Here is a 24,399-nt window from a genome sequence, read left to right as displayed (position 1 = left end):
GATCTCTTTAGGGGAGCTGTGCTTCCTCCATTAGAAAGAAGGAATGGAAGGCTCGGGTGAGTACTTGTGGTGTGGGTGAAGGGGGCTTACTTGAACATGTATAGCTGGGTCCCATCCAGGTGTGATGGAGTGAGCTTCAGGATGTGTAAGTCTAGCACATTCCTAAGATGGTACTGCCGGTCTAGGGGGATTTTGAAAGCCACTGGATGACTGAGATATCTCCATAAAGGCACTACTTCCTGTCCTATGATCTCTTCCAACAAGCTTTCCCTGTGAAAGCCGGGTACCTAACTTGACGTAGAGCTCCACTTAGTTCAACTAAGGCAGTGGGCTTGGGTGATTATAGTCCCGTGTGTGTGTGTGTGTGTGTGTGTGTGTGTGTGTGTATGTGTGCGCACGTTGCCACTCTTGGGATTTCAAACTTAAGACCTGGATACTGACCCTGAGCTTTTGTGTTCAAGACTAGCACTCTACCACTTGAGCCACAATTCTTCCACGTCTGGCTGTTTGTTGTTGTTGTATTTATGGTGGTTGTTGTTACTTAGTGAAAACAAGCGTCTCACATAAGCCAGGAGCTGGTGGCTCACACCTGTAATCTCGGTTACTCAGGAGACGGAGATCTGAGGACTGTGGTTAGAAGCCAACCCAGGCAGAAAAAGCCCTGAGACTCTTGTGTCCAATTAACCACCAGAAAACTGGAAGTGGCGCTGTGGCTGACTACAAGACCCATGGCTGACTACCCCCCCCACACACACTTCAAAAGAAAAAAGGTCTCAAAATCTTACCTACTCAGGCTGGCTTGTTCTTTTTTTTATCTGTTGTAGGACTTGAACTCAGAGCCTGGGCCATGTCCCTGAACTCTTTTGCTCAAGGCTAGTGCTGTACCACTTTGAGCCATAGCTCCACTTCCAGTTTTCTGGCAGTTAATTCTCCAATTACAACTCTCATAGACTTTCCAGCCTGGGCTGGCTTCAAACCATGATCCTCAGATCTCCACCTCCTGAGTGATCAGGATTACAGCCGTGAGCCACAGACGCTTGGCTAGCAGCTCCAATGTAGAAGGCCACGTTCTTATTCCCTCTTCTTCTTGTCTTTTTCTTCTCCTCCCCACGGTTTCAGCCTCCATCATGTGGGAAACCTCGGAAGCCAACTTTTCCTGCTACCACGAGTCTGTGCTGGGCTATCGTTACGTCGCCGTTAGCTGGGGGGTGGCGGTGGCTGTGACGGGCACCATGGGAAATATGCTCACGCTGCTGGCCTTAGCCATCCAGGCCAGGCTCCGCACCCGCTTCAACCTGCTCATCGCCAACCTCAGCCTCGCCGACCTGCTCTACTGCCTGCTCCTCCAGCCCTTCTCCGTGGACACCTACTTCCACCTGCACTGGCGTACAGGGGCCACCTTCTGCAGGGTGTTCGGATTCCTCCTTTTCCTTTCTAACTCGGTCTCCATCCTCACCCTCTGCCTCATTGCCATGGGGCGCTACCTCCTTATTGCCCACCCGAAGCTCTTTCCTCAAGTGTTCAGTGCCACGGGGATAATGCTGGCACTGGTGGGCACCTGGGTGCTGGGGGTGGCCAGCTTTGCCCCTCTCTGGTCCATTTATGTCTTGGTACCTGCAGTCTGCACCTGCAGCTTTCACCGCTCCCAAGGCCGGCCATTTACCACCATCCTCCTGGGTGTTTACTTTGTGCTTGGGCTTAGCAGCGTGGGCATCTTTTATGGCCTCATTCATCGCCAAGTGAAGCGAGCTGCCCAGGCGCTGGATAGGTACAGGCTGCAGCAGGAAAGCATCCGCTCCAACCACGCGGCTGGGACTGGTGAGGCCCTGCCTGGGCGTTTCCAGGAGCTGGGCGCCGGCAGCGGGGAGGCCTCCAAGGGATCCAATGAAGGAATTTCATCTGAACTAGTCAGTGCCACTACAAGCCAGACCCTGGAAGGGAACTCGTCAGAAGCAGGGGACCAGGGCAACAGCAAAGTCACCAAGCAGATGGCTGAGAAAAGCCTTCCAGAAGCATCTGCCAAGGCCCAGCCAACTAAAGGAGCCCGAAGAGCTCAGGACTCTCCGTCAGACTTTGGGAGAGTGACTAAGATGTGTTTCGCGGTGTTCCTCTGCTTTGTCCTGACCTACATCCCCTTCTTGCTTCTCAACATCCTGGATGCCAGGGTCCGGGCCCCCCGCGTGGTCCACATGCTTGCTGCCAACCTCACCTGGCTCAACAGTTGTATCAATCCAGTTCTCTATGCAGCCATGAACCGTCAGTTCCGCCAAGCATACGCCTCCATATTAAAACGAGGGACCCAGAGCTTCTGTAGGCTCTGTTAGAACCCCCAGGCCATTCACCAGAATTGAGGACCACCATTTCATGCCAAACCAAAGTGGGCAGCTGATAGACAAACCAATAAAAGTAAGAACTGTAGACAGCTCACCAAGCTACCCCATTCTTCCACCGTTTCAGCCCTGGAATGTCCAAGGAGCTCTATTAATTTGTGTGTGTGTGTGTGTGTGTGTGTGTGTGTGTGTGTGTGCCTTGCACTCTCTTCTAGCTTTTTCACTCAAGGCTGGTTGGTGCTCCACCAGTTGAGCCACACCTCCACTTTCAATTCTTTTGCTAGTTAAGTGGAGATAAGGGAGATAAGGGTCTTTCATAATTTTCTGCTTGGCCTGAATTTGAACTCCTGAGTAGCTAGGATTACAGACCTGAGCCACCAGCATCCAGTATTATTAAGCAATTAAAAAAGAAATTGCAGCCTGGTGTGGTAGTCCAAGCTTGTCATCCTGATTGATACTCAAGACAGGAGGATTTTGATGTTGAAATCAGTATGGGCCATATAGTAAAACCATCCTGTTTACAATAAAATAAAGTCAGACACCAATAGCTCATGCCTGTAACCCTAGCTACTCGAGAGGCTGAGATCTGAGGATCTCAGTTTGAAGCCAACCCAGGCAGAGTCCATGAGACTCTTAGCTCCAATAAAAGAAAAAGCTGGAAGTGGTGCTGTAGCTCAAATGGTAGAGAGAGCAAAAAGGAGCTCAGAGACAGTACCAGGGCCAGAGTTCAAATCCCAGGATGGAGAAATAAATAAATAAATGTAAAAGCCACGATTTGGGGGGCTGGGAGTTTGGCCTAGTGGAAGAGCGCTTGCCTAGTATGCATGAAGGCCTGGGTTCTATTCCTTGGTATCACATACACAGAAAAAGCCAAAAGTGGTGCTGTGGCTCAAGTGGTAGAGCTCTAGCCTTGAGAAAGCCAAGGGACAGCACTTAGGCCCTGAGTTCATGCCCTGGGACTGACCAAAACAAAAAAGACATAATTTTAATGCTTATACATGGGTTCCAAAGGATTTCCCTGTCTTTGCGTTTTACTTCACAGAAATGGGCCTTGTCCAACCCCCACACCCACCCCGCCGCTTCTTTTGCTCAGATTAGTGCTTTAACACTTGAGATGCCATTCCACTTCTGGTTTAGTGAGTGGCACTGTGTCTCAAGGGGTAGGGTGGTAACCTTGAGCTGAAGATCTCAGAGACAATGCCCAGACCCAGAGTTCAAGCCCCATGACTGACACAAGGAAGGAAGGAAGGAAGGAAGGAAGGAAGGAAGGAAGGAAGGAAGGAAGGAAGGAAGAAGAAAGAAAGGGAGGGAGGGAGGGAGTTTCACAGACTTTCCTGCCTTGGGCTGGCTTCAAAGGGTAAGCCTCAGATCTCAGCCCCCTGAGTAGCTAGGATTACAGGAGTGAGCCCTAGTCATGGCCTGCTGGTGATTCATCTTGAAAGCATTCCTGTAAACCCATTCCCCTCCCCACTCCTGCCTGTGGTGAAAAGGAAAAAAAGTCTAGTTAAGGATGACTCTGCTCTGGGGGATTGGACCAAGTGTCGCGGTGAAGGGATTCCAACTGCCCTCTGGAGCTAAGTCCCCTGCTCACCAGACCCCTCCCCAAAACTCTTGTTACCCTGGTTTCTGAAAGAAGAACAGAGATACTCTTTGAGAAAGCTCAGAGGCCAGTCTAGAGGGAAATCACAGGTCTTGGGCTCCAGCTGGACTGGACTGAAATCTGGCGTGCTCTCCCACAGCCTGAACTCACCCGTGGCCACCACCAGGTGGCGCTGGTTCCCTGCTTTTCCTTCCTGACTTCCCAGATGGTCGGGAAGGGCCGGCAGGACCAAAGATCCTGGCGGAAACCCAGGGGATCTGCACTGCTCCTCATCCTCAAAGCTTAGGGAAAGAGGTGAGGCACAGATCTCCGCAGAAACCCAGGAGATCTGCACTGCCCCTCATCCTCAAAGCTTAGGGACAGAGGTGAGGCACAGATCTCTATTCCCATGAACTAGTCATTGTCTCTGGAGGGTGGTGTGGGGGAGCAGGGGGAGCACTACCCTGGCACTGCAATGCAAGGCAATGTGAGAGCCATGGATACTCCAGCTGCCTGCTTGCTGTTCCTACTCCCCCCCCCCCCCCAAGACATCTGGGCTGAGAACAGAGCAAAGTGTGGAGGGAATCAAATGTGGACGGAAAGTACCACAGAGGACAGACAGATCGATACCCTCATGTTTCTAGGCCCCAAGAATCCTGCTTCCTAAACCAGCACATGTATATCTAGGTGGGCCTCTGGTGACAGAAACCATAAACTGAACCAGACTCAGACGTCTCCATGCCTGTCATCCTAGCTGCTCAGGAGGCTGAGATCTGAGGATGTCGGTTTGAATCCTATCTCTCTAATCAGTCAGAAAAACAAAAAACACCACGGGGTGGGGGTGTGGCTAAGGTGGTAGAGCCTGAGCAAAAAAAAGCTACCCAAGCGTTGGAGAGTGTGTTGAGTTCAGGCTCCATGCACAGGAGCAGCTCTTCGAAGACCACTCAGGCCTCAGGTTTCATGATGGGTTCAAAGCCAATGGGGAAGAGAGCAGGGCTCACTCGTCCCACAAAGCCTAGCCACATCCTGAAGTCTGCCACCAGAGTATTCCCATGAAGGGTCTACGACAGTATCCTCACCTGTGGGAAAACCCCGACACACAGGTTCACGTGGCCGAGGCTGGAGGCCAAGTCCAACGCCATGGCCAAGCCACGAAGGGCTACGGAGCCACCACCGGGCAGTCCTCCCTGCTCCGCCCTTCTGAGATCCGGAAAGCTGACAGCCCCGGCCGCTTGCAAAAGGGCTTCCCTTTCCATGGTCCTCGAAGGGGCGGCCATGCGGACGGAGGAAGGACTTCCGGATTGTTCGCTATGGGGGGAGCGAGGGACTCTCGGCCTCTCCCCACCCTCCCCCCACCGCGCCTTGAGTTCAATAAAGGGCTGAGTGTGAAGACAGTAAGTTCATCACCACCACCACCACCACCACCACCCACCCCCGCCTTCCCTCGCGCGGTGCGCGTGCCCGCGCTCGGCCGCGCGCGCCGCCGCACACTCTCTCTCCCCCGCCGGCCTTTGTCTCTCTCCATCTGTCCGTCTCTCCCGTAGGACGTCTCGGGCTCCGGCAGCTCAGTTATCGCGGGTTTTCCTCTCAGGCGCCCTCCCTCCCGCCCTCCCCACCCCCGCCCCCGCGGCGCCTCCTCCCTCCGGTCCCCCGCCCACGCGGGCTCTCGCTCGCTCACTCACTCTCTCTCACTTTCGCTGTCTCTCACTGGCAGATTTATGGTCAGCCCAGGGCCTTTCATTGGCCAAGAGCTGACAGGACTTGATTTAACGCCCCTTCTCATTGGTGGAGCTTGACAGGCCGATTTACGAGTCACTCTCCCATTGGCCAATCCGCCTGGGCCCTGATTTATGGCTCGGTGGCTGCGGGGGTGGAGGTGGGGGGCGCAGCTGGGAGCGAGCTGCCCCTCCCCTCGCCGCGGTCCGCCCCGCGCTCCCCGCCCCGCGCTCCCCACGATCCTAACCTCGCTCCCGCTACCTGTTCCTCGGGTCCCCCGCTCCCGCCTCTGCCGTCCGCGTATGCGGGGGCGCGGAGGGCGGGGGGATTGTGGCCCGGAGCTATGTGTGGAGTGGGCAGGCGGGGAGGAGGAGGGGAGACCCCAGAGAATGGGAACTGGGGAGCAGAAGGGACACTGTGGGGACACGAAGGTTTCAGAAAGGAAGGCAGGTGTGGGGAGCAAGTCTGGGGAAGAGGTCTAAAGATGAGGGAGGACACACCGACGGGAGGGACCTGCGTGGAAGGGCGGGTAGGCAAGCAAACGCGGGGGCAGCCGAGCCCTCCGAGGGAGTTTTCCTTCCCCATAAACGGGACGCCAAGTTCCTTCCCCAACAATGGCTGTGGAAGGGAACAACTGAAGAAGAGGCAAGGGGGAGGGAGGAGCAGCAGGGAAAAGGACAAGTCAAGACACGAGGGAGGAAGATGAGAGTGGAGGAGAAAGACCACCGCCCAGGTCCACTTTGGTTTTTCCATTTCCTTTTGCCCCCCCCCGGACCCCCATAGGGAGGCATTGAGAAAAAGATACAAGATACAGCTCCTAGCCATCCCCCCTCCATTGGCTGTCATCCTGGGCACAAGTGGGGCACCCACCCCTCCCCGCCAACGTGGTCTCCCCATTTCACAGGCCTCCTCCTCCCCCCCTGGTTCACCTCCCCAGCTAGATTTATGAGTTCAGGACTAAGCCTTCAGGAATCAGGAATATTTATGTTTCTTTGAGAGTGAGGTTCAGAAGGTGATAAATAAGGGGCACTAAGGGTGCCGCTGGGGGCTCCTATTTTGAACATGGCCACTTTCTCAAGACCCCTGCCTACCTATTCCTTCTCATCCTGAGCCAGAGAAGGAGCAGTTAGGGAAATGGGGAATGGGTTTCAGATATCAAGAAGGGACTTGAATCCTGGAGAACCCTTCTGAGACAAGGCAGAAAAGCCTTGGCAGAAAAGATTGGAGGCAGATAGGGAAGGAACTTTCCAAGCATTCCAGCATTCTTAGAACCCCTTGGGTGTCTTCACAGCTTTTCTGCAGAAGATGGGGAGAAACGTGCTTCAGCAGTCCCTGTCTTAGCTCCCTTGCTGAGGAAGAGAGAAGAGCCAGAAAATTCTGAGGCAGGCTTCCCCAACCTGTCACCTCCCTCAGAGGGAAAGGAAGATTTTAAATCTTCCACTCCCCCATCTCTAGATTACAGCCTGGATCCTGGGAAAGGAGGCCTGGAATGTGGGCCTAGGGGCATCTCCTAGGAGCTGTGGGGCCCCAACCTGTCCACCCCCAGTGCTGGCAGAGAATTAAAAACAGCTGGAGGCCTTGGGGGTGGTGGGATGAACAGAGAAAGAATATAATATTCAAGAGGTTGAGATATGAGAATTGCTTATGGTTCAAAGCTAGCCCAGGCAGGAAAGTCCATTGACTCTTATTCCCAAGAAACTACCAAAGAGCTGGAATGGAGCTGTGACTCAAGTGACTGAGCACTAACCTTAAACAGGAAAAGCTAAGGGACAGCTGGGATCTAGTGGCTCACGACTGTGATCCTAGCTACTCAGGAGGCTGAGATCTGAGTATCATGATTCAAAGCCAGCCTCGGCAGGAAACTCTCATCTTCAATTAACTCCAGGAAAGGCACTAGCCTTGACCCATAAAGAAGCACAAGGACAGTGCTCAGTTCCTGAGTTCAAACCCCAAGACAAAATAATAACAACAACAATAATAAGCTAAGGAACAATGAGCAGGCCTTGACTTCAAGCACCAGTACTGGCACAAAAATTAAATAAGTAAAGCACATTCCCTCCAAAACATTTGGTATTTGTTTGCTTTTTTTTAATCATTTTTTAATTGTAATTAATAGAGGGGTTACAGTTATATTTGCCAGATAGAAGGTGCATTACTTCTCACACATTAATACCCCTTTTCATGTTTTTGTCCCCATTTCCCTCCCCCCACCCACTTTTTTACTTCTTGACACTTCTTTGCCCTGTACTTCCAGGACAGGAAAGAGGGAATAAATATCTACCTGTAGAATCTATAACTTCATTGGGCTGTTCTTCCCAAAGCCGGAAGTCTATAACCTCCCTAGCCCAAGCAGTGAGCTTGCTTGCTCTACAGTTGGGTAGATAGTGAACTAAGATGAGTGGTCAGAGCAGGCATGGTGGCACATACTGTAATCTCAGCACTTGGAAAGGTGAGGCAGGAAGGCCAAGCCCAGCCTGGACTACATAGGGAGACCTGCCACAAACAACAAAAAAGAGAGAAGAGGAGGAGGAGGAAGGCGAATAAAAGTCTAAGGAGACAGAGAGCAATCTCGCTCCCACCATGCCCTTCGTTTATTCTGGTCTTAGTGAGCATGGGTAGTGCTCCTGTGAACACACAGCCTGCTGCCTGGACTGGGAGGAGGGGAAGAAGACAGGGTCTAGACTGGCCCTTTAAGAGCCACTTAGGGTCAGAAAGCCTGGGCTACAGAGAGGGGAAGGAGCTGATGTCAGAAGACGGATGGGCAGCGAGATGGGGATTGATGCTAATGGGGAAGTTAAAGCTAAGTACCCAGACACTCAGAGGGCAGAACTACAGATCTGTCTTCCTTATGCACACACCCCCCCCACCTCCCCAAAGCAAGGTTGTAAATCTGCCTCCTCAATTGGGGGAAGGGGGAGTAAGGAAAAAAGAGAAACTCCCTTCTCCCTTTTCCTGTTTTTTCCTTGCCCAGCTCAGTCCCCCTCCAACTGCAATTCTTTTGTTTTCTCCCAGTCTTCCACCGATCCTTTCTCAGTAAAGCTTCCAACTTTGTGATTCCCTTTTCATAAAAGTTTTTTGTTGTTGTTTGTGTGCTGCTCTTGGGACTTACACTCAGGGCCTGGGCTTGTACTCTGGGCCTGGATTTGATCTGTGAGCTTTTTGCTCAAGACTTTACTACTTGAAACATGGCTCCCTTTCCAGCTTTTGTTTGGTTTTCTGTTGTTAACTGGAAATAAGAGTCTGGGTTTTCCTTTCCAGACTGACATTGATCCTTAGATCCAAGTCTCTTGGATCCAGGTATGAGCCAGGGTCAGCTCACTTTGCCTACGAGTTTGAGAGGAGGCCATGGGTTTTCCCTCACCTTGAGCAGGAATGGGATGGTGGGATTATAAGAAGCAGCATGTTGGGTGCTGGGAGCTGGGAGGATTGAGACCCTCAGTCAGAATTCCTAGATCCTGGTGAGGGGCCACAGAACACCGAGCTAAGTCAGTTAGGAAGCTGTAGGATCCATCCATCCACTGAAGATATACACTGGTTCCTCAGAAATTCCTGGGTTGTACCATTCCCTTCCCTTATGCATGTGCTTCTGTGGTGCACACACAGGTACACACACACACACACACACACACACACACACACACACACATACACAGTCTGCCTAGAGATTTTAGGCCAATAGTGTACTACTGTGAGGCGGGGTCTGGCTGCCCCCTTTCAGGAGAGAGCTGAAGATCTTTGAGATAAAGATTTTCCCAAAGGGGTTAGAGCTAGTGACCCTTGGCTAAGGATCTCTCCTCCCCCAACTCCCAAATTTGGTGCAAGTCCTGAGGCTTGAACCCAGGGCCTAGGCACTGTCCCTGGTTGTTGTTTCTCAAAGCTAGTTAGTACTCTACTACATGAGCCACACCTTCACTGCTGATTTTTTAGTGGGTAATTGGAGATGAGTCTCTCCAACGTGTCCACCAGGGATTGGCCTTGATCTTCAGATCTCAGCCTTCTGAGTTACTAAGATTACAGGTGTGGGCTACTGGCACCTTGCAAGGATTTCTTTTTCTTCATTTTCAAAGACCCTATACCTCCTCCCTTCCCCCCTCCTGCCCCAGGCTTGAACCCAGAAACTCCTGTGCTCTTGCATGGGCTTTTCTGCTTGAGCCACAGCTCCATTTCTGGCTTTTGACTGGTTAATTGGAGATAAGAGACTCCTGTACTTTCCTGCCCAGGCTGACTTTGAACTTTGATCCTCAGATCTCAACCTCCTTAGTAGCTAAGATTACAAGTGTGAGACCTCAGGGCCCAGCTTAAAACTCTTCTTTCTGGCCCAGTTGTGGATCAGAGTCTGCCTTGTGAATCCCTCTCTCTGTTAGAGGACAGACTTCCAAATCTCATCTGCTGCTACAGTGATCTACCTGAATTCTTTCCTAGTTCTAAAAATTATTGGTGCCTCTGGCTTCTAACTCTTCCTGGGTATTCATAAGTCAATTTTCACCTGTTCCCTTCTCTCAGGTTTTCCTTCTGAGGTCAAAAAATGTCTCAGGGTTGCCTTCTTTTCTGTCCTGTGCTCTCTAGATAGAAGGAGAAAGCAGGAATGGAGTAGAAGTTGGGAGTTCTGAGGCGCCATCCTTTCAGCCCCTCGCCTAGTGTTCCCTCCCACCACTGGGAGTTCAGCCATTGCCCTGAGCCCTGGTCTCTGGCTGTTTCTCTATACTGGTGATAAATCCTGTCTTTGTCTCTCTGCTGACCCAAGCCCCTGGCAGCCTGGGGGTCAGAGGCTGGGAGAGGGATCAGAGTGGAGGAGGGGGACTTATAAGGAGAGTGGGAAGAGAAGATGGACATGACCAGCTGGTGGGCAGGCATGGGGTGGGTGGTGAGGGGAGGCGGGGGCCTCTCGGTTATTCTATGGATCCAAGACATTCCAGCAAGCTTGCATTCCAAGTGAGAAAGCCAGGATCTCTGCAATGTTGGAAGTACCTTCAGAATTGCTCTCTGGAGTACCAGGAATTCTGGGATGTGTTTGCAAGGGGGAGGGAGGGTTAAAATGGAGTGCCTCAAGGCAAGAGGCTGCTACAGGAAAATAGAGAGTAATTGTATAGAAATTCCTTTCCCCACATCAGATCCCTACCATGTGCCATGTGTAAATGCAGAAGTCTGTGCGCAGGGGCACGTACACACACACACACACACACACATACACACACACCACACAGGGGCACGTAGATACACACACACACACACACAGGATTTATGACCTGTCAGCAGGAAGGAGCCCAGGAGAGCCAGCCTTCCCCTCGCCTGGCCCCTCCTTCCCCAGCAGTCTTCTCTTGATGTGACTTTCCTGTCTGCACCTCTCCATTTCTTTCTCTCTGCTCCCAGCCTTCTGGCCTTCTTTGTTTCTCTCACCTTCCCAGCGCAGTATTCTCCTTTCTGCTAACTCTCTGTGCCTCTTAGTTTTTCTCTCTAGTTTCTCTTTCCTTCTTTTGATGTTCCTCTCTTCTCCCTTTCCTACTTCCTTAGACTGTCCATATGTCCTGCCTATAACCCCCACTTAAGTCCCACCATGAACACTGTCCTGACCGAAGGGAAACAGGAAATCAGACTTCAAGGAGAGATGGGAAAGAGAAAAAGAAACATTGTGTGGATCCTAGCTTAGAAGACTGGTCTGAGCACCTCAGTCATCTTTGCTTTAATGGAGGAAGTGGAGGCCAAGAGGAAACCAGAAAGAAAAATATAACTAAGGGAGAGAGGATGAAAGGGAGGAGATAGAAAGAAGAGACACAGAAAGATAAACATTAAAAAGAACAAAGCCAGATCAGGTGCTGGTGGCTCATGCCTATAATCCTAGCTACTCAGGAGGTTGAGATTTGAGGCTCCCAGTTCCAAGCCAGTCTGAGCAGGAAAGTCCATGAGATTCTTTATCTCCAATTAATTACCCAAGAACTGAAGTGGAGCTGTGGTTCAGGGATAGTAGAGCACTATCCCTGAGCAAAAGAACAGCTGAATTCAAGTCCCAGGATTCACACATACACACACACACACACACATGTGCACATGGAGAAAGTGGGGGTGGAGGGAGGAAGGACTAAAGCTCCGTGGGAGTATGTGGAAGAAAGGAGCAGAGGGGCATCTACATGAGACACAAATACAGAGACAAGGTCTAGAAACCCTGACAGGGAAACAAAATGGTCATGTTCACCATGATGCCACAATCCTGCACTGTATGATCCACTCAGGAACGTCTCAGAGGGCTCTCTCAACTGCAGACAGCCCTAGAGTGCTGGTTAGCCTCCTCTGCTGCACACCACTGCCTCCCTTCCTCTCCTCCTCCCCTGGTGAGAATGACATCAGCTCTGGATGCCACTGTCCTCAGCCTCCATGCTGTTGAACTCTCCCAAGGGTGCAGCTGAGGCCAATCACCATGCCCCTCCTCTAGTCTGAGAAGAAGCGGAGGCTTGGAGGCTTGCCTAGCTCAGCACCCTGTAGTGGGAGTGGGTGGAGGTGGCTTTGGACATGGTGGGAAAAGATAGGAATGGCTACTACAGGGAGGGAGAGAGAGGAGCCTGAGTGGGGGGGGGCACTTGAGGAGGAGAGGTTGAGGTAGTAAATCACCCTATGGGGGGGGGGCTTCCTTTGCCTCAGCTCAGTGGGATAGGGAAAGAAGAAACTTTTTTTTTGGGATGGGGTGTGTGCAGAGAACTGCCACATCTGGCAGGCAGGTGTCTGGCACCATCCAGGCTGTAGTCACTTTCCCAGCCAAAGAGGAAGGGGGAGAGAGGGAGGAGCAACTCCCTAGGGTCTCCTGGGGAAGAGGGAAATGCTCACAGAAAGGCAGAGGCCCACAAGCAGACAGAAAGGGACCAAGGAGGACTGGCCAGGCCTACAACACCCATGTCCCAGTCCTAATTGTGGGAAACACAATTAGAAAGAAACCAAAGCTCAGAGAATCCCACATTTGGGAACTGGAACACCACTCCACACACCATCACCAACTGTCCGTATTCCCCAGTGGCAGGACAGGTTATGAGAATCTAGTTGAGATGCTAAGGCTGGGGCTGGGACATTGGCCTAGTAGTAGAGTGCTTGCCTAGCATGCATGAAGTTCTGGGTTCAATTTCCCAGTACCACATAACACAAAAAAAGCCAGAAGTGGTGCTGTTGCTCAAACGGTAGAACACTAGCCTTGAGAAAGCCCAAGGACAATGCTGACAGTTCCCAGGCCTGTTTTTCTGCAGGTCAGGCAAAAACAGGAGATTCTAAGCCTTTTCCCACCCAAGACTTCCAACGCAAGGCTTTAGGCAAAGCCAGGGTGTTACCCACAAACATCTTTTCTGTGTGTGGTAAAGGGTCTGGGGCCCTGACATCCCCACGATTTCTGGGATTGATTTGCTAGGTTTCTCCAGGGGATCAGACAAGACTGGCCAGCCATCTCCAGATTTCACATCCTGGTGCTCTGGATGGCTCACCATTTCTGCACCTTTTTCCCCTCATCTTTTTGGATGCACTAATTCAATCTCACATGCATAATCCTAGAATTACAGACACATTTTGTGAGCAGTAGAGGTGACTGAAGAGACCCTTCAAATCGCCTTGGAGAGGAGGACTCCCTCGCCCACCCCCTTAAAATCCTGCAGAGGAAGGGGGAAAGAAAACCAAAGCATTCTCCTGTCGCCGCAGCAACCATAAAAACCCCTAGCTAAATCCATCTTGTGAGCTCACCGCCCCATTAAGATGCAGGGCCAGGCTCCGCGCCAGCCAGCTACATTCATTTGTGCGAATAAAGGTGGAGGAGGGGGAAGGGAGCTGGCTCTGGAGGGACGGGGAAATGGCGAGAAGAGGTTATTTACACCACCGTCCTGACCTTCTGGAGCAGAGCTGGCTCCGATAAATAACCCGCTCAGCGCAGTTTCAGAGCAGGAGTGGGAGGTTCAGGAAGGGAGCAGGGGCTGGAGGAGAGCCCCCACGCAGGTGCGCGTCTCCGGGTTACTAATGGCAGAGGCGGGAGCAGGCAGCTGGCTTTGGGGGTGGTGGTGGGGAGAACTCAGTTCCCTGAGACTCCCACTGAGAAAATACCATCCCCACCCCACCCCTGGCGCCAATTTCCAGGCGAGGGGACGGAGAAATGCCAAGGAGGCAAACAGCTCTGTAAATTAGGGATGGGGGTGGGGGTTGCTGGCAAGTCTCTGAGGTAGGAGGGGGGAAGTCATATTACAAGATGGGGGGGGGGAGGCTGGAGGAATAGGAGTAGCTGCCAAAAAGAGGAAGGGGAACAGAAAAAAAAATCACACAAAGGCAGTTTGGGGAAAAGAAAAAGTCCGTTTTATTCTTCTTTGCACAGAACAGTATAGGAAGGGGTAAGTCTCCCACACCGGATGCCCCTTGATATGCCCTGCTGTCTGCTCTACTTCAGAGTTGGCAGTTAGTGGGTGGAGCAGAAGTCTCAGGAAGGCTTTTCTAGGACATTTTGGTAGGGAAGGAGTTGGGGGTCAAGGGGAACAGTTGTACCTCCACCTTCCTGGTGAAATGGGGTTCCCTAGCAAAGGCACTGCCTCAATCACCTGGAGAGAAGAGCTTGGACACTCAGCTTTTACAGGAGGCTGAGGAAAAGAGCAGGTGGTGGACCCAAGGCAGAGGAGCCAATATGGCCATGGTGAAGTAAGTTACAAAGCCCAAGTCATCTAGTCCTTCCCTTCACTGGTTCTGAGTCTCTTCCCCAATCTAGAATGCATTTTAGTTCCAGGGGCTGCCAGTGCTGTAGGGCACAGTGAGAATAAGCCAGGCACTAATAAAGGCCAAGGCAAGGTACAAGTCATGGACCCACACCTAGAATGACCTCCCCCAAGCCAGTACAGTTCGGTAAGCCCTGTCTTCCACCACTTTGTCTTCCCCCTATAAGCTGTTCCCAAACTTTTCCACAGCAGAGGACAGGGCAGCAGAACTGGGAGAAGACACAGAGGCCAGTAAGTGAGCAGAGGCTAGACTGGATGCACCTCTGCCAGCCCCTACCACAGGAAAGAAACCTTCTGCCCTGTTTGGACACATGGGCTAAAAGGAGGAAACACATTCTTTCTCTATTTTGATATGTAGTACAGTCACAGCAAAGGACAGAGAAGCTGAGTGGAGAGAATGTGGGGGTAGGAGAGCATGGAACAAAATCCTATCTAAGCAGGAAAAGGGTGCTTTCCTTGTCCTGCAGTATCCAAATGGGCTGGGAAATTCACTTCCAGAGAAAAGAAGGAATGGGAAGGTGTTGGGAAGGACAACCCCAGATAGGATGAAAGTTGAAGGATCCCTGTGATCCCCGAGATGACCCTGAGAGCAGCAGTTGGTAACTGGTTGAGAAGTCACAGCAGACATGCAGATTTCTAGGGGGGAAGGGGGGAGGTGCCAGGCCCAGGGGGTGTCTTCACCGAAGGAGGGACCACTTGATCTGTTCTTTTGCTGACTGCAGCACCTGCAGAGACAAGGGCAGCACTGAGTAAGGCTTTCAAGGAGCAGGGTGGGGACTGGGGGGTAAAGGGGTGGGGGAGGGCTCTCCTTCCCTTCACTTGCCTTCCCTCTCCTTAGAAGAACAGGGAATAGAAAATCCCCATAGGTAGTAGAATAGGAAGAAGCTCTCTAAAGCCCTAGGATTGTCAGTTTGGAAAATTCCCCCCAAATTCAAATCCACTGGGGGGATGAAGAGAGAGGAGGTATACCTGAGAGGAAAGAAAAAAAAAAGCAACTGGGAGTTACTGGATATATGTTGAAGAGAGGGGGTTATACATCCAGATGCTCTTCTTGGTGAGAATTCTAAGCCATTTAAAACCAGAACCCCTCCTTGGCTCCCCACATCAGGTAGACAGTCTATCTGCAACAGAGGCAGCAGGATGGATCTGCAAAACCTTCATATGCTAGAATATGCATTTTCAGCTTAGCCCTCATTTGAATAATAAGAGAAAGAGAGAGAGAGAGAGCTCACATGCACACAGACCATCTGCTTAAGGCAAGCCTCTGCTGGGGAATAAATCACTGAAGGAGACATCAGGCAGGGAGGGTTTGAAGGGTACAGAAGAAAGCTGACAGCCATGGCTCACAGGAAGCTGAGAGAGGACTGAGGAGTGGGGAGTGGGGGCACCAGGCTTTATGAGTTCCACTTCCCTGAAATAAGAAGGAGCCGAGGAGGACAAGTCAGTCCATCGGTGGCCTCTTTCAGACTTGGTGGATTGGGGTGAACTATTCTAGGGAGAAAGTCATACCTGAGACACAGTCTGCTCCGTAAGAGGGACATCTTCACCCTGTACAACAGATTGCAAACACTTACACTGCCGTCTAGAAGTAGGGAAGAAAGGGTTGACCCTCTAAACTGAAGCAAACTTTCAGGGACTGAGCCTTAGTTTTACTGAGCCAGAGGGACTTAAGAACACACAAAAGGGTCATTTCATTCATCCTCTATATTTTAAGGCACGAGGACTTCTTAAAAGATTTATTCCATTCCCAGTAATCAGCAGGTTATCTGATCCTCAACTCCCTCAATTTGGGGTGTGGGGGGGAACATGATTCCCTAGTCAGAGAAGACCTCGCCTGAATATCAATATCACTGGGGAAAGGATGAGGGGGAGCCAGGGGTAGTTTAATGGATCCCGCAAGGCCTGATGGGTAACGACAGAATGTTAATTTGAAGAAATAAACTGCTGCAACAGCAGCCCAAGAAGGGATGGGGGGGAGCTCGTGGGGGGGACCCTCTCTCTTGCCACATAGAGACATATGTTAGAGGAGAAGATTAAACTATGCAAATGCAGCCCACGGCAGTTAAGGGAAAAGATTTCCCATTATCAGGCACTGTAAGCCTTTACTCTTATGGAGGTCAGAGCCAGGACATTCTGTGACTGGGGAGATCTGCTTTGCTCACACATCTCTGCACCCCACAATTTGCAGGTGGCCCCCCTTTTTGCATTCACTATGATCTTCCAGCAGACCTGGAGCCTTCTATAGTTAATTCAAAGGCTCCTTTCTGGTTTATCACTAGCACAGGAATACTGAGGTACTGGCATGTAAGTATTTCCTGATGGATTACATAAGACTTTGTGGCTTACACCTGTAATTCTAGCTATTTAGCTGTCTTTGATCTAGGGATCATGGTTTGAAGCCAACCAAGACTGAAAAATCTGGGAAAAGGATGGAAGTGGAGGTGTGGATCAAGTGGTAAGAGTATCAGCCTGGAGTAAAAAGCCAAATGAGGCTGCAAGGCACTGAGCTCAAGCCCTACTAGCACAAAAAGAAAAAGGAAAATCATCCTCAAAGAGTGAAAAACAAAATAATCTCAGGTTTCTTAAGAGTTTCAGAACTCTGAATATTTTTAAAATTTTATTTCATTATGCATTTAATACATACACACTCAGTGTCCATTTTGTGCATATTGTAATTTTTTTTTCCTTGTCAGTCATGGGGCTTGAACTCAGGGACTAGGCAATCCTGAGCTTTTTTTGCTCAAGGCTAGTGCTCTACCATTTTAAGCCACAGTTCCACTTTTGGTTTTCTGGTGTTAACTGGAGATAAGAGTCTCAGGGACTTTCTTGCCCAGGCTGGCTTTGAACCATGATCACCTCCTGAGGAGTAGGTAGGATTACAGATATGAGCCACCAGTGTGCCCGGCTTACGTTAGGACCATCTGTACTGTATTAGGGGAAGAAATAAAGGGCCTTCTTCGAGACACTAAGATGGAAAGGGTGGAGAAGGCTATGTGTATGTGAGAGAGAGGAGAAGGTAGTGTGTACCCTATCAGCCCTGATGCTTAGACCTATCAGCAGGTCTAGCTCTGGAGGACGCTTGAGGATTTAGATGGGGAGACAGGGAGGTGCATTCCCACTTACCCTTAGAGCCACTCGATGTACCACTTGCTGGGGATCATTCTCTAGGATGACCCTACAAAAGACAAACAAGGGATCCCTGTTCACTCTATCTTGGAGATCAACTTACGGTAGGGGCAGGCTCTCTGACCACTCGTGCCACTTGGGCAGCAACTCCACCTTCCCACTCCAGATCCAGGACAGAGAACTTACCCTCCATCTACGATTTCATCCACAGCCAAGAAGAGCCCCTCCATGTTCTCCAGCAGAGCTCGCTTTTCTACATTCTTCCTGCCCCCAAGAAGAGAAAAATCACTGTCTGAACAGGGGACTCTAAATTAGGCAATAAATGTCTCCATCCTGACTAATGCAGAGAAGTTTTTAGCTAATCTACTTGAAACCTTTTCCCATCCTTGTTTGCTGAGTAAGGATTAGGAATGCCAGGAAAAGAGGTCAGTGGTAAAGTGCTTGCCTAGCATGCCCAAGTTCAATCCCCAATACAAAAAAAAAAAAAAGGTGTGGGGGGATGTCAGTTAAGAGATTCAAAACACAATTTCTGACTAATCACAGATTTGACTATCCAGAGCTATTGCTTCTTTCCTACCTGCTATGATGCTGTTCTTGACATTGCTTACACTCACAGACATCAGTGGGTAGAATAAAGAAAACAGAGCTAAAATTCAATCTGAAGGTGGTAGATTGCTGGAAAGGGTTACAAATAAACTAAGGCTCTGACCATCCTCCAGCCTCTGTAACCCTTCCCCCACATCCTCTTCCCTCACCAGTGCTGTTCAGGCCTGGAAAAGAGGCCCAACAAGGGGTCTAAAAACAGTCAGGGTCCCCATCTTCCAGCCACTAGTTGGTGCATGTGGCCTGTCACATCCATTAGTTTGACTCTTTCACTGGATTACCTGAAATTAAGTCTACTCATTCACCTGGCTAAGAAATAAATCATCCCCCTTCCTGAAGAAACCTGAGCCTTCACCCTGCTGATTTTGTGAGGCTGAGAACGCCCGCTGTTCTGCTCCTCTGCTCCTCTGCTCCAGATGGCTGTCTGAACTAGGTTCACTTGGGGAGCTGCTGTGGGGAGATGAAGTTCACAGCCTTAGGTGTTTTCAGGAAAAGTATCTTATGTCTCTTTTCTTGCCCCATGTACATGGGAATAGAGGAAAATGAAAAAAGTGAAGGAAAGCAAATGGCACATTCTTCCTTTTCTGTAGAGGGGAAAACTAACAGCCAAAAGAGGAACACTGAAGGTGTTACCTCCAATGCCAAGGTACATACTTCATCTGGGATTCTTCCTTGTATCTTGTCCTCTCCCTATTTCTAATACAAGGAATGAAGCCAGAAAGCACAGAGAGGAGACTTAAAAGTCTAACAAGCTAAGGATGGCAACGGGAGACATAGAGGGCTGCTGTTCCTCATAGGGAATCTTCTTCCTAAATAGAATCTCCTTCTAGTTCTCCCTTTCAGTATGAATTCCTCTGAAATAGAATCCCCCCCCCCACCTTTTTTTCCTTTGCTGGGTCCTGGGGCTTAACTTAGGGTCTGGGCTTTGTATCTGAGCTTTTGTACTCAAGGCTAGTACTCTAACACTTGAGTCATAACTCCACTTCTAGCCTTTTTGTTCTCCTGGTGTTTAAGTAACAGTCTCACAGAAGCCAGGCTCTGTTGGCTCACTCCTGTAATCCTAGCCACTTAGGAGGTTGAGATCCAAGGATCATGGTTAGAAGCCCAGGCAGGAAAGTCAAGTCTGTGAGTTTCTTTTTTTCTTTTCTTTTTCTTTTTTTTTTTTTTTTTTGTGGGTCATGGGGCTTGAACTCTGGGCCTGGGTGCTCTCCCTGAGTCCATCAGCTCAAGGCTACCCCCCTACCCCTGGAGCCACAGCCCCACTTCACATTTTCTAGTGATTAATTGGAGATAAAGTCTCATGGCTTTGGACTGGCTTTGAACCATGATCCTCAGATCTCAGCCTCCCGAGTAGCTAGGATTACAGGGGTGAGCTACTGCCGCATGTGAAACTCTTACCTCTAATAAACCACTCAAAAAAGTGGGAAAGTGACATTGTGATTCAGTAATGGAGTACCTGCCTTGAGCAAAAGAAGCTCAAGGACAGCACCCAGGCCCAGAGTTCAAGCCCCAGGACTGGTGGGGGTGGGTGGAGAAATCTCATGGACGTTCCTGCTTGGGCTGGTTTAAAACTGTGATTCTCAGATTTCAGCCTCCAGAGTAGCTGGCATTACAGGTGTGAGCCACCAACTTATGGTCGGGGCTCCAACTTCTTAACTAAATCAATACTGTGGATCCTCTGCCAATCCCCTATAAATCCCTGGACTAAACAAACATCAACAATGGCTGCTTACCTCAGCATCTGACTCAGGGAGTCAAACAGGCAGTTCAAAACAGCCATAAGCATCAGCTGTTGGGAGGCAAAAAAAAGACAAAACCAGAAGGGTCAAGTCCTTGAAAACCACTATACAAAAACAAACTCCTATAAGTCAGTAAGCATCAAAACACACAGGCTTTTACAAAGGATAAAAAATACAGTGTGGAAGAGAGCATTTGGGGAAGAGAACCTGTGGTTTCTCACTGGTCACACGTGGTGGTGCTGATCTGTAATCCCAGCTACTTGGGAGATGGGGTAGGATGATTGCAGGTTTGAGGCCAGCCCAGGCAAAAACTTAGTAAGACCTTATTTCAGAAACAAACTATGACACAAAATAGCTGAGAGTGTGGTTCACGTGGTACAGCACTTGCCTACAGAAAAGAGCTCATGTATGGCGGCTGAGAGTTTGGCCTAGTGGTAGAGTGATTGCCTAGCATGCACAAAGACCCAGGTTACACTCCTCGGTACCACATACATAGAAAAAGCTGGAAGTGGTGTAGTGGCTCAAGTGGTAGAGTGCTAGCCTTGAGAAAGCCCAAGGACAATGCTCAGGCCCTGAGTTCAGTCCCCAGGACTGGCAAAAAAAAAGAAAGAAAAGAAAAGAGCTCATGGGAAGAACTATGTTTACTCTCTAGTAATGAAAAAAAAAAAAAAAAGAAGGCAAATGAGGCCCTAATTTGAGGTCTTTTTTTTTCATATTTAAAAATTTTATTTTTTTTGCATTTTTTATTGTAATTAGTAAAAGGGTTATATGATATTTGCCAGATAGAAGGTGCATTAATTCACGTACATTGATACCCTTTCACATGTCTTGTTACCCATTTCCCTCCCCCCCCACACCCCTCAACCATCTTGATTTTCCCCCTTCCCTATCAAATTTCAAATAACCAAATACAAATAAATTCAATATATCAGATAACAAAGTGAGATACTATAACAATATGAGATAACCAAGGGACAGCAAAGGAGATGAGAGACAACATAGTACATTAAGGACAACAATCATTCGTTATATGGCTTTTGTTTCAATATCCTGGAGGTCCTTTCAATTAGCTTCTTGAGGTCTTTTTTAGCCAGAAGGCCAAAGAGCAATTTGCTGTCGTAACCATCCACATATCAGATAGAGAAATCATTAACCAAACAAGTAAGGTCAGAGGAAGGCAGCAGAATTATTGGAAAGAGTATGGGATTTGTTTGGTTTTTCCTTTGGGTGGCACTGAGGATCAAACATAGGACCTTAAACATGCTCTGACACTGAACTACACCTAAGCTGGGCATCTGACTTTCCAGTCAGATGGATCTGGACTTCAATCTCGGCTGAGCCATTTTCCTGGTGTATGACTCAGAGTTATTAAGCCGACCCCATGAAACTGCCACTTTGGTAGTTTGACAAAGGTCAAGCACAACCAATTTCATACAGTTCTTATTTGGTTTCCTCATTGGTAACACAAAGACACTACTGCCTGTATGTCACAGAAGTGCTGCAAAAATGTACTTTACTAAGTACTTAAAGCAGCAATGAGTGTTCAGCAGGAGGCAGGGCTCCCAAACTTTTACTCTGGAAGACTATTATTGAAGGGTTTATTTTTCTTTGTTTATTTGTTTATTTATTTTTATTTTGCTAGTCCTGGGGCTTGAATTCAGGGCCTGAGCACCATCTTTGGGCTTTTACCTCAAGGCTAGTGCTCTACCACTTGAGCTACAGCACCACTTCTGGCTTTTCTTTTTGTTCTATTTTGTTTTGTGAGGCTTGGGGCTTGAACTCTCAGCCTGGGCACAGTTCCTGAGCAATTCAGCTCAAGGCTATTGCCCCCCTACCCCGTTTTCTAGTGGTTAATTGGAGATATGAATCTCACGTTCTTTAGTATTCTTTAGTGCCCAGGCTGGCTTTGAACCGAGATCCTCAGATCTCAGCCTCCTGAGTACTAGGATTAAAGGCATGAACCACCAACGCCCAGCTAACTTCTGGCTTTTGTATGTATACCAAGGAATCAAACCCAGGTCTTCATGCATGCCAGGCAAGCACTTTACCCTTAGACCAAACTCCCAGCCCTGAAGGGTTAATTTTTTACCAATTCACTCTCACTCAGAGAAATTGCTTTCATCTGAGGCAAGTAATCCTTCCTGCATAAAGGAAGTAGGTTTGAACTATACCTATAGTCCCATTCACTCTGTTGACTTGGTCAGGTAAACTTTCAGCTTCAACATGACCCAAAGAATCTACTAATTGCCCTGAATTCATCAGTGAAGCCAGTATTTCCCCACAACCTTGACCACACATCAGAAATCCACCTTAAAAAATACGCAGCCAGGGGCCAAGAGTTTGGCCTAGTGGTTAAAGTGCTTGCCTAGCATGCACAAAGACCTGGGTTCAATTCCTCGGTACCACATACATACAAAAAAAAGCCGGAAGGGGTGCTGAGGCTCAAGTGGTAGAGCTCTAGCCTTGAGAAAGTCCAAGGACAGTGCTCAGGCCCTGAGCTCAAGCCCAGGACTGGCAAAAAAAAAAAAAAAAAAAAAAAAAAAACGCAGCCAAAAAAGCATTTGACAAGCTCTAATACCCCTTCATGACAAAAGCTCTTGAGAAGCTAGGAATCCATGGAGCATTTTTCAATATAATAAAAGCTGTATATCACAAGTCTACTTTATACTTAATAGTGTTACTTTATACTTAATGGTGAAAAGTTAAAAACATTTCCTCAAATCCAATCAGGAACAGGACAAGGATGTCTGATCTTTCCACTCCTCTTCAATGTAATACTGGAATTCTTAGCTAGAGCAGTCTTTGCAGATGACATAATCTTGTATTTAAAGAACCCTATAGATGTCTCTCCTAAGTTACCTGAGCTGGTCTAAAACTTTGACAAAGCAGCAGGGTATAAAATTAACCCACAAAAATCAATAGCTTGGGCTGGGAGTTTGGCCTAGTAGTAGAGTGCTTGCCTAGCATGCACGAATACCTGGGTTTGATTCCTTGGTACCACATACATAGAAAACGCTGGAAGTGGTGCTCAGGCTCAAGTGGTAGAGCACTAGCCTTGAGAAAGCCCAAGGACAGTGTTCAGGCCCTGAGCTCAAGCCCAGGACTGGCAAAAAAAAAAGAAAAAAAAATCAATAGCTTTTCTGTATACCAACAACGAGAAGAGCAAGGCTGAAATCAGGAAAGCAATTCCTTGTAATAGCCTCAAAAAAATAAAACAAAACAAAAAAACCTAGGAATTAACTGGAATTAACTAAAGATGTGAAATATCTCTAGGATGAAAAGTTTTAAAACCTTTTCTGAAAAAGGAAATTAAAGCAGACATAAGGAACTATAGAAGCCTCCCATGCACCTGGAGTGCTGGCTCACACCTGTAATCGTAGCTACTCAGGAGGCTGAGATCTGAGAATCTTGGTTCAAAGCCAGCCTGGGCACAAAAAGGTGAAACTCTTGTCTCCAATTAACCTGCCAGAAAACCAGGGTGGCACTGTGGCTCAAGTGGTAGAGTGCTAGCCTTGAGCTGAGTTCAACCCCCATGACTGATCAAAAAAATAGAGAAAGAAAAGCCTCCCATACTCCTGGATTGGGAAGATTAATATCGTGAAAATGACAATACTGCCCAAAGCTATCTACAAATTCAATGGGATACCCATCATAATCCCAACAACATTTTTCAACGATATGGAAAAAGCAGTCCAAAAATTCATATGGAATAAGAGAAGAACCCAAATAGCAAAAACCATCCTTTATGCTGGAAGAATATCAATACCAAACTTCAAACTCTGTTACAATGCTGTAGTTATAAAAACAGCTTGGTATTGGCACAAGAACAGCCCTGAAGATTAATGTAACAGAAGTGAAAACCCAGAAATGAACCCACAGACCACTGGCTACCTAATCTTTAATAAGGGAGCCAGAAACACAGTATGGAAGAAAGACAACCTCTTCAACAAATAGTGCTGGCAAAACTGGCTATCTATGTGTAAAGAACTGAAGTTAGCTCCTTATATATCACCCTGCACCAAAATCAATTCCAAATGGATCAAAGACCTCAATGTAAGATCAGATACCCTGAAATATTACGAGAAAGGATAAGGGAAACACTAGAGCTCCTTGGCACAGAAACACAACAAATCAAAGAAAGGCTGGATAAATGTGATTGTACTATACTGAAGAGTTTCTACATGGCAAAGGACATAGCAGGCAGATAAAAGGAAGCCCATAGATTAGGAGATCTTTACTAGCTACACATCAGACAAGGACCTCATATCTAAAATATACTTAAGAGCCCAAAAAAATTACCCCCCCAAGAAAAAAAATTCTCAAAGAAACAACAACACCATCAATAAGTGGACTAAAGACTTAGACACTTGTTCAAAGCAGAAATAAGAATGGCCAATAAAAAGCAGGGTGTGGTGGCTCACACCTGCAATCCTAGCTACACAGGAGGCTGAGATCTGAGGATCTCAGTTCAAAGCCAGCCCAGGCACTAAAGACCATAAGACTCCAATTAACCACTAGAAAATGGGAAGTAGGGTATGATTCAAGGGGTAAGGCTAAAGTAGCCTTGAGCTGAAGAGCTCAGAGAC

The 24,399-nt window shown here is 48.7% G+C and overlaps 2 protein-coding genes across 4 annotated transcripts in view; one reads left to right on the top strand and one right to left on the bottom strand.

Moving 5' to 3' along the window:
* Gpr84 (G protein-coupled receptor 84) lies at positions 1-2,441 on the top strand. Its single transcript, XM_090356461.1, has 2 exons — positions 1-56; positions 1,120-2,441. Exons 1-2 carry the CDS (start codon positions 44-46, stop codon positions 2,322-2,324), a joined length of 1,218 nt encoding a protein of 405 aa, XP_090212587.1. The 5' UTR covers positions 1-43; the 3' UTR covers positions 2,325-2,441.
* An 11,471-nt stretch (positions 2,442-13,912) lies between these two features.
* Positions 13,913-24,399, bottom strand: part of Copz1 (coat protein complex I subunit zeta 1) — a 30,842-nt gene continuing 20,355 nt past the window's right edge. Inside the window, exons 5-11 of one of the 3 annotated variants that reach the window (XR_016533878.1) lie at positions 19,808-19,863; positions 17,658-17,735; positions 17,469-17,520; positions 15,855-15,893; positions 15,578-15,756; positions 15,169-15,314; positions 13,913-15,070 (exon numbers count right to left, since the gene is read on the bottom strand). Coding sequence is in view for 1 of the 3 variants with exons in the window: in XM_090326781.1 (XP_090182907.1) it covers positions 15,023-15,070; positions 15,855-15,893; positions 17,469-17,520; positions 17,658-17,735; positions 19,808-19,863 (273 nt within the window). In the remaining 2 variants the exon portion in view is untranslated. The remainder of the gene's footprint in view (positions 15,071-15,168; positions 15,315-15,577; positions 15,757-15,854; positions 15,894-17,468; positions 17,521-17,657; positions 17,736-19,807; positions 19,864-24,399) is intronic. The other 2 variants (XR_016533879.1, XM_090326781.1) reach the window with 2 other exon arrangements.

Source organism: Megascapheus bottae, chromosome 2, assembly GCF_031878675.1.
Source record: "Megascapheus bottae isolate mThoBot1 chromosome 2, mThoBot2.hap1, whole genome shotgun sequence".
Lineage (NCBI taxonomy): Eukaryota > Metazoa > Chordata > Mammalia > Rodentia > Geomyidae > Megascapheus > Megascapheus bottae.
The sequence above is the reverse complement of the archived record's forward strand: the minus strand, read 5'-3'. Positions and strand labels throughout refer to the sequence as shown.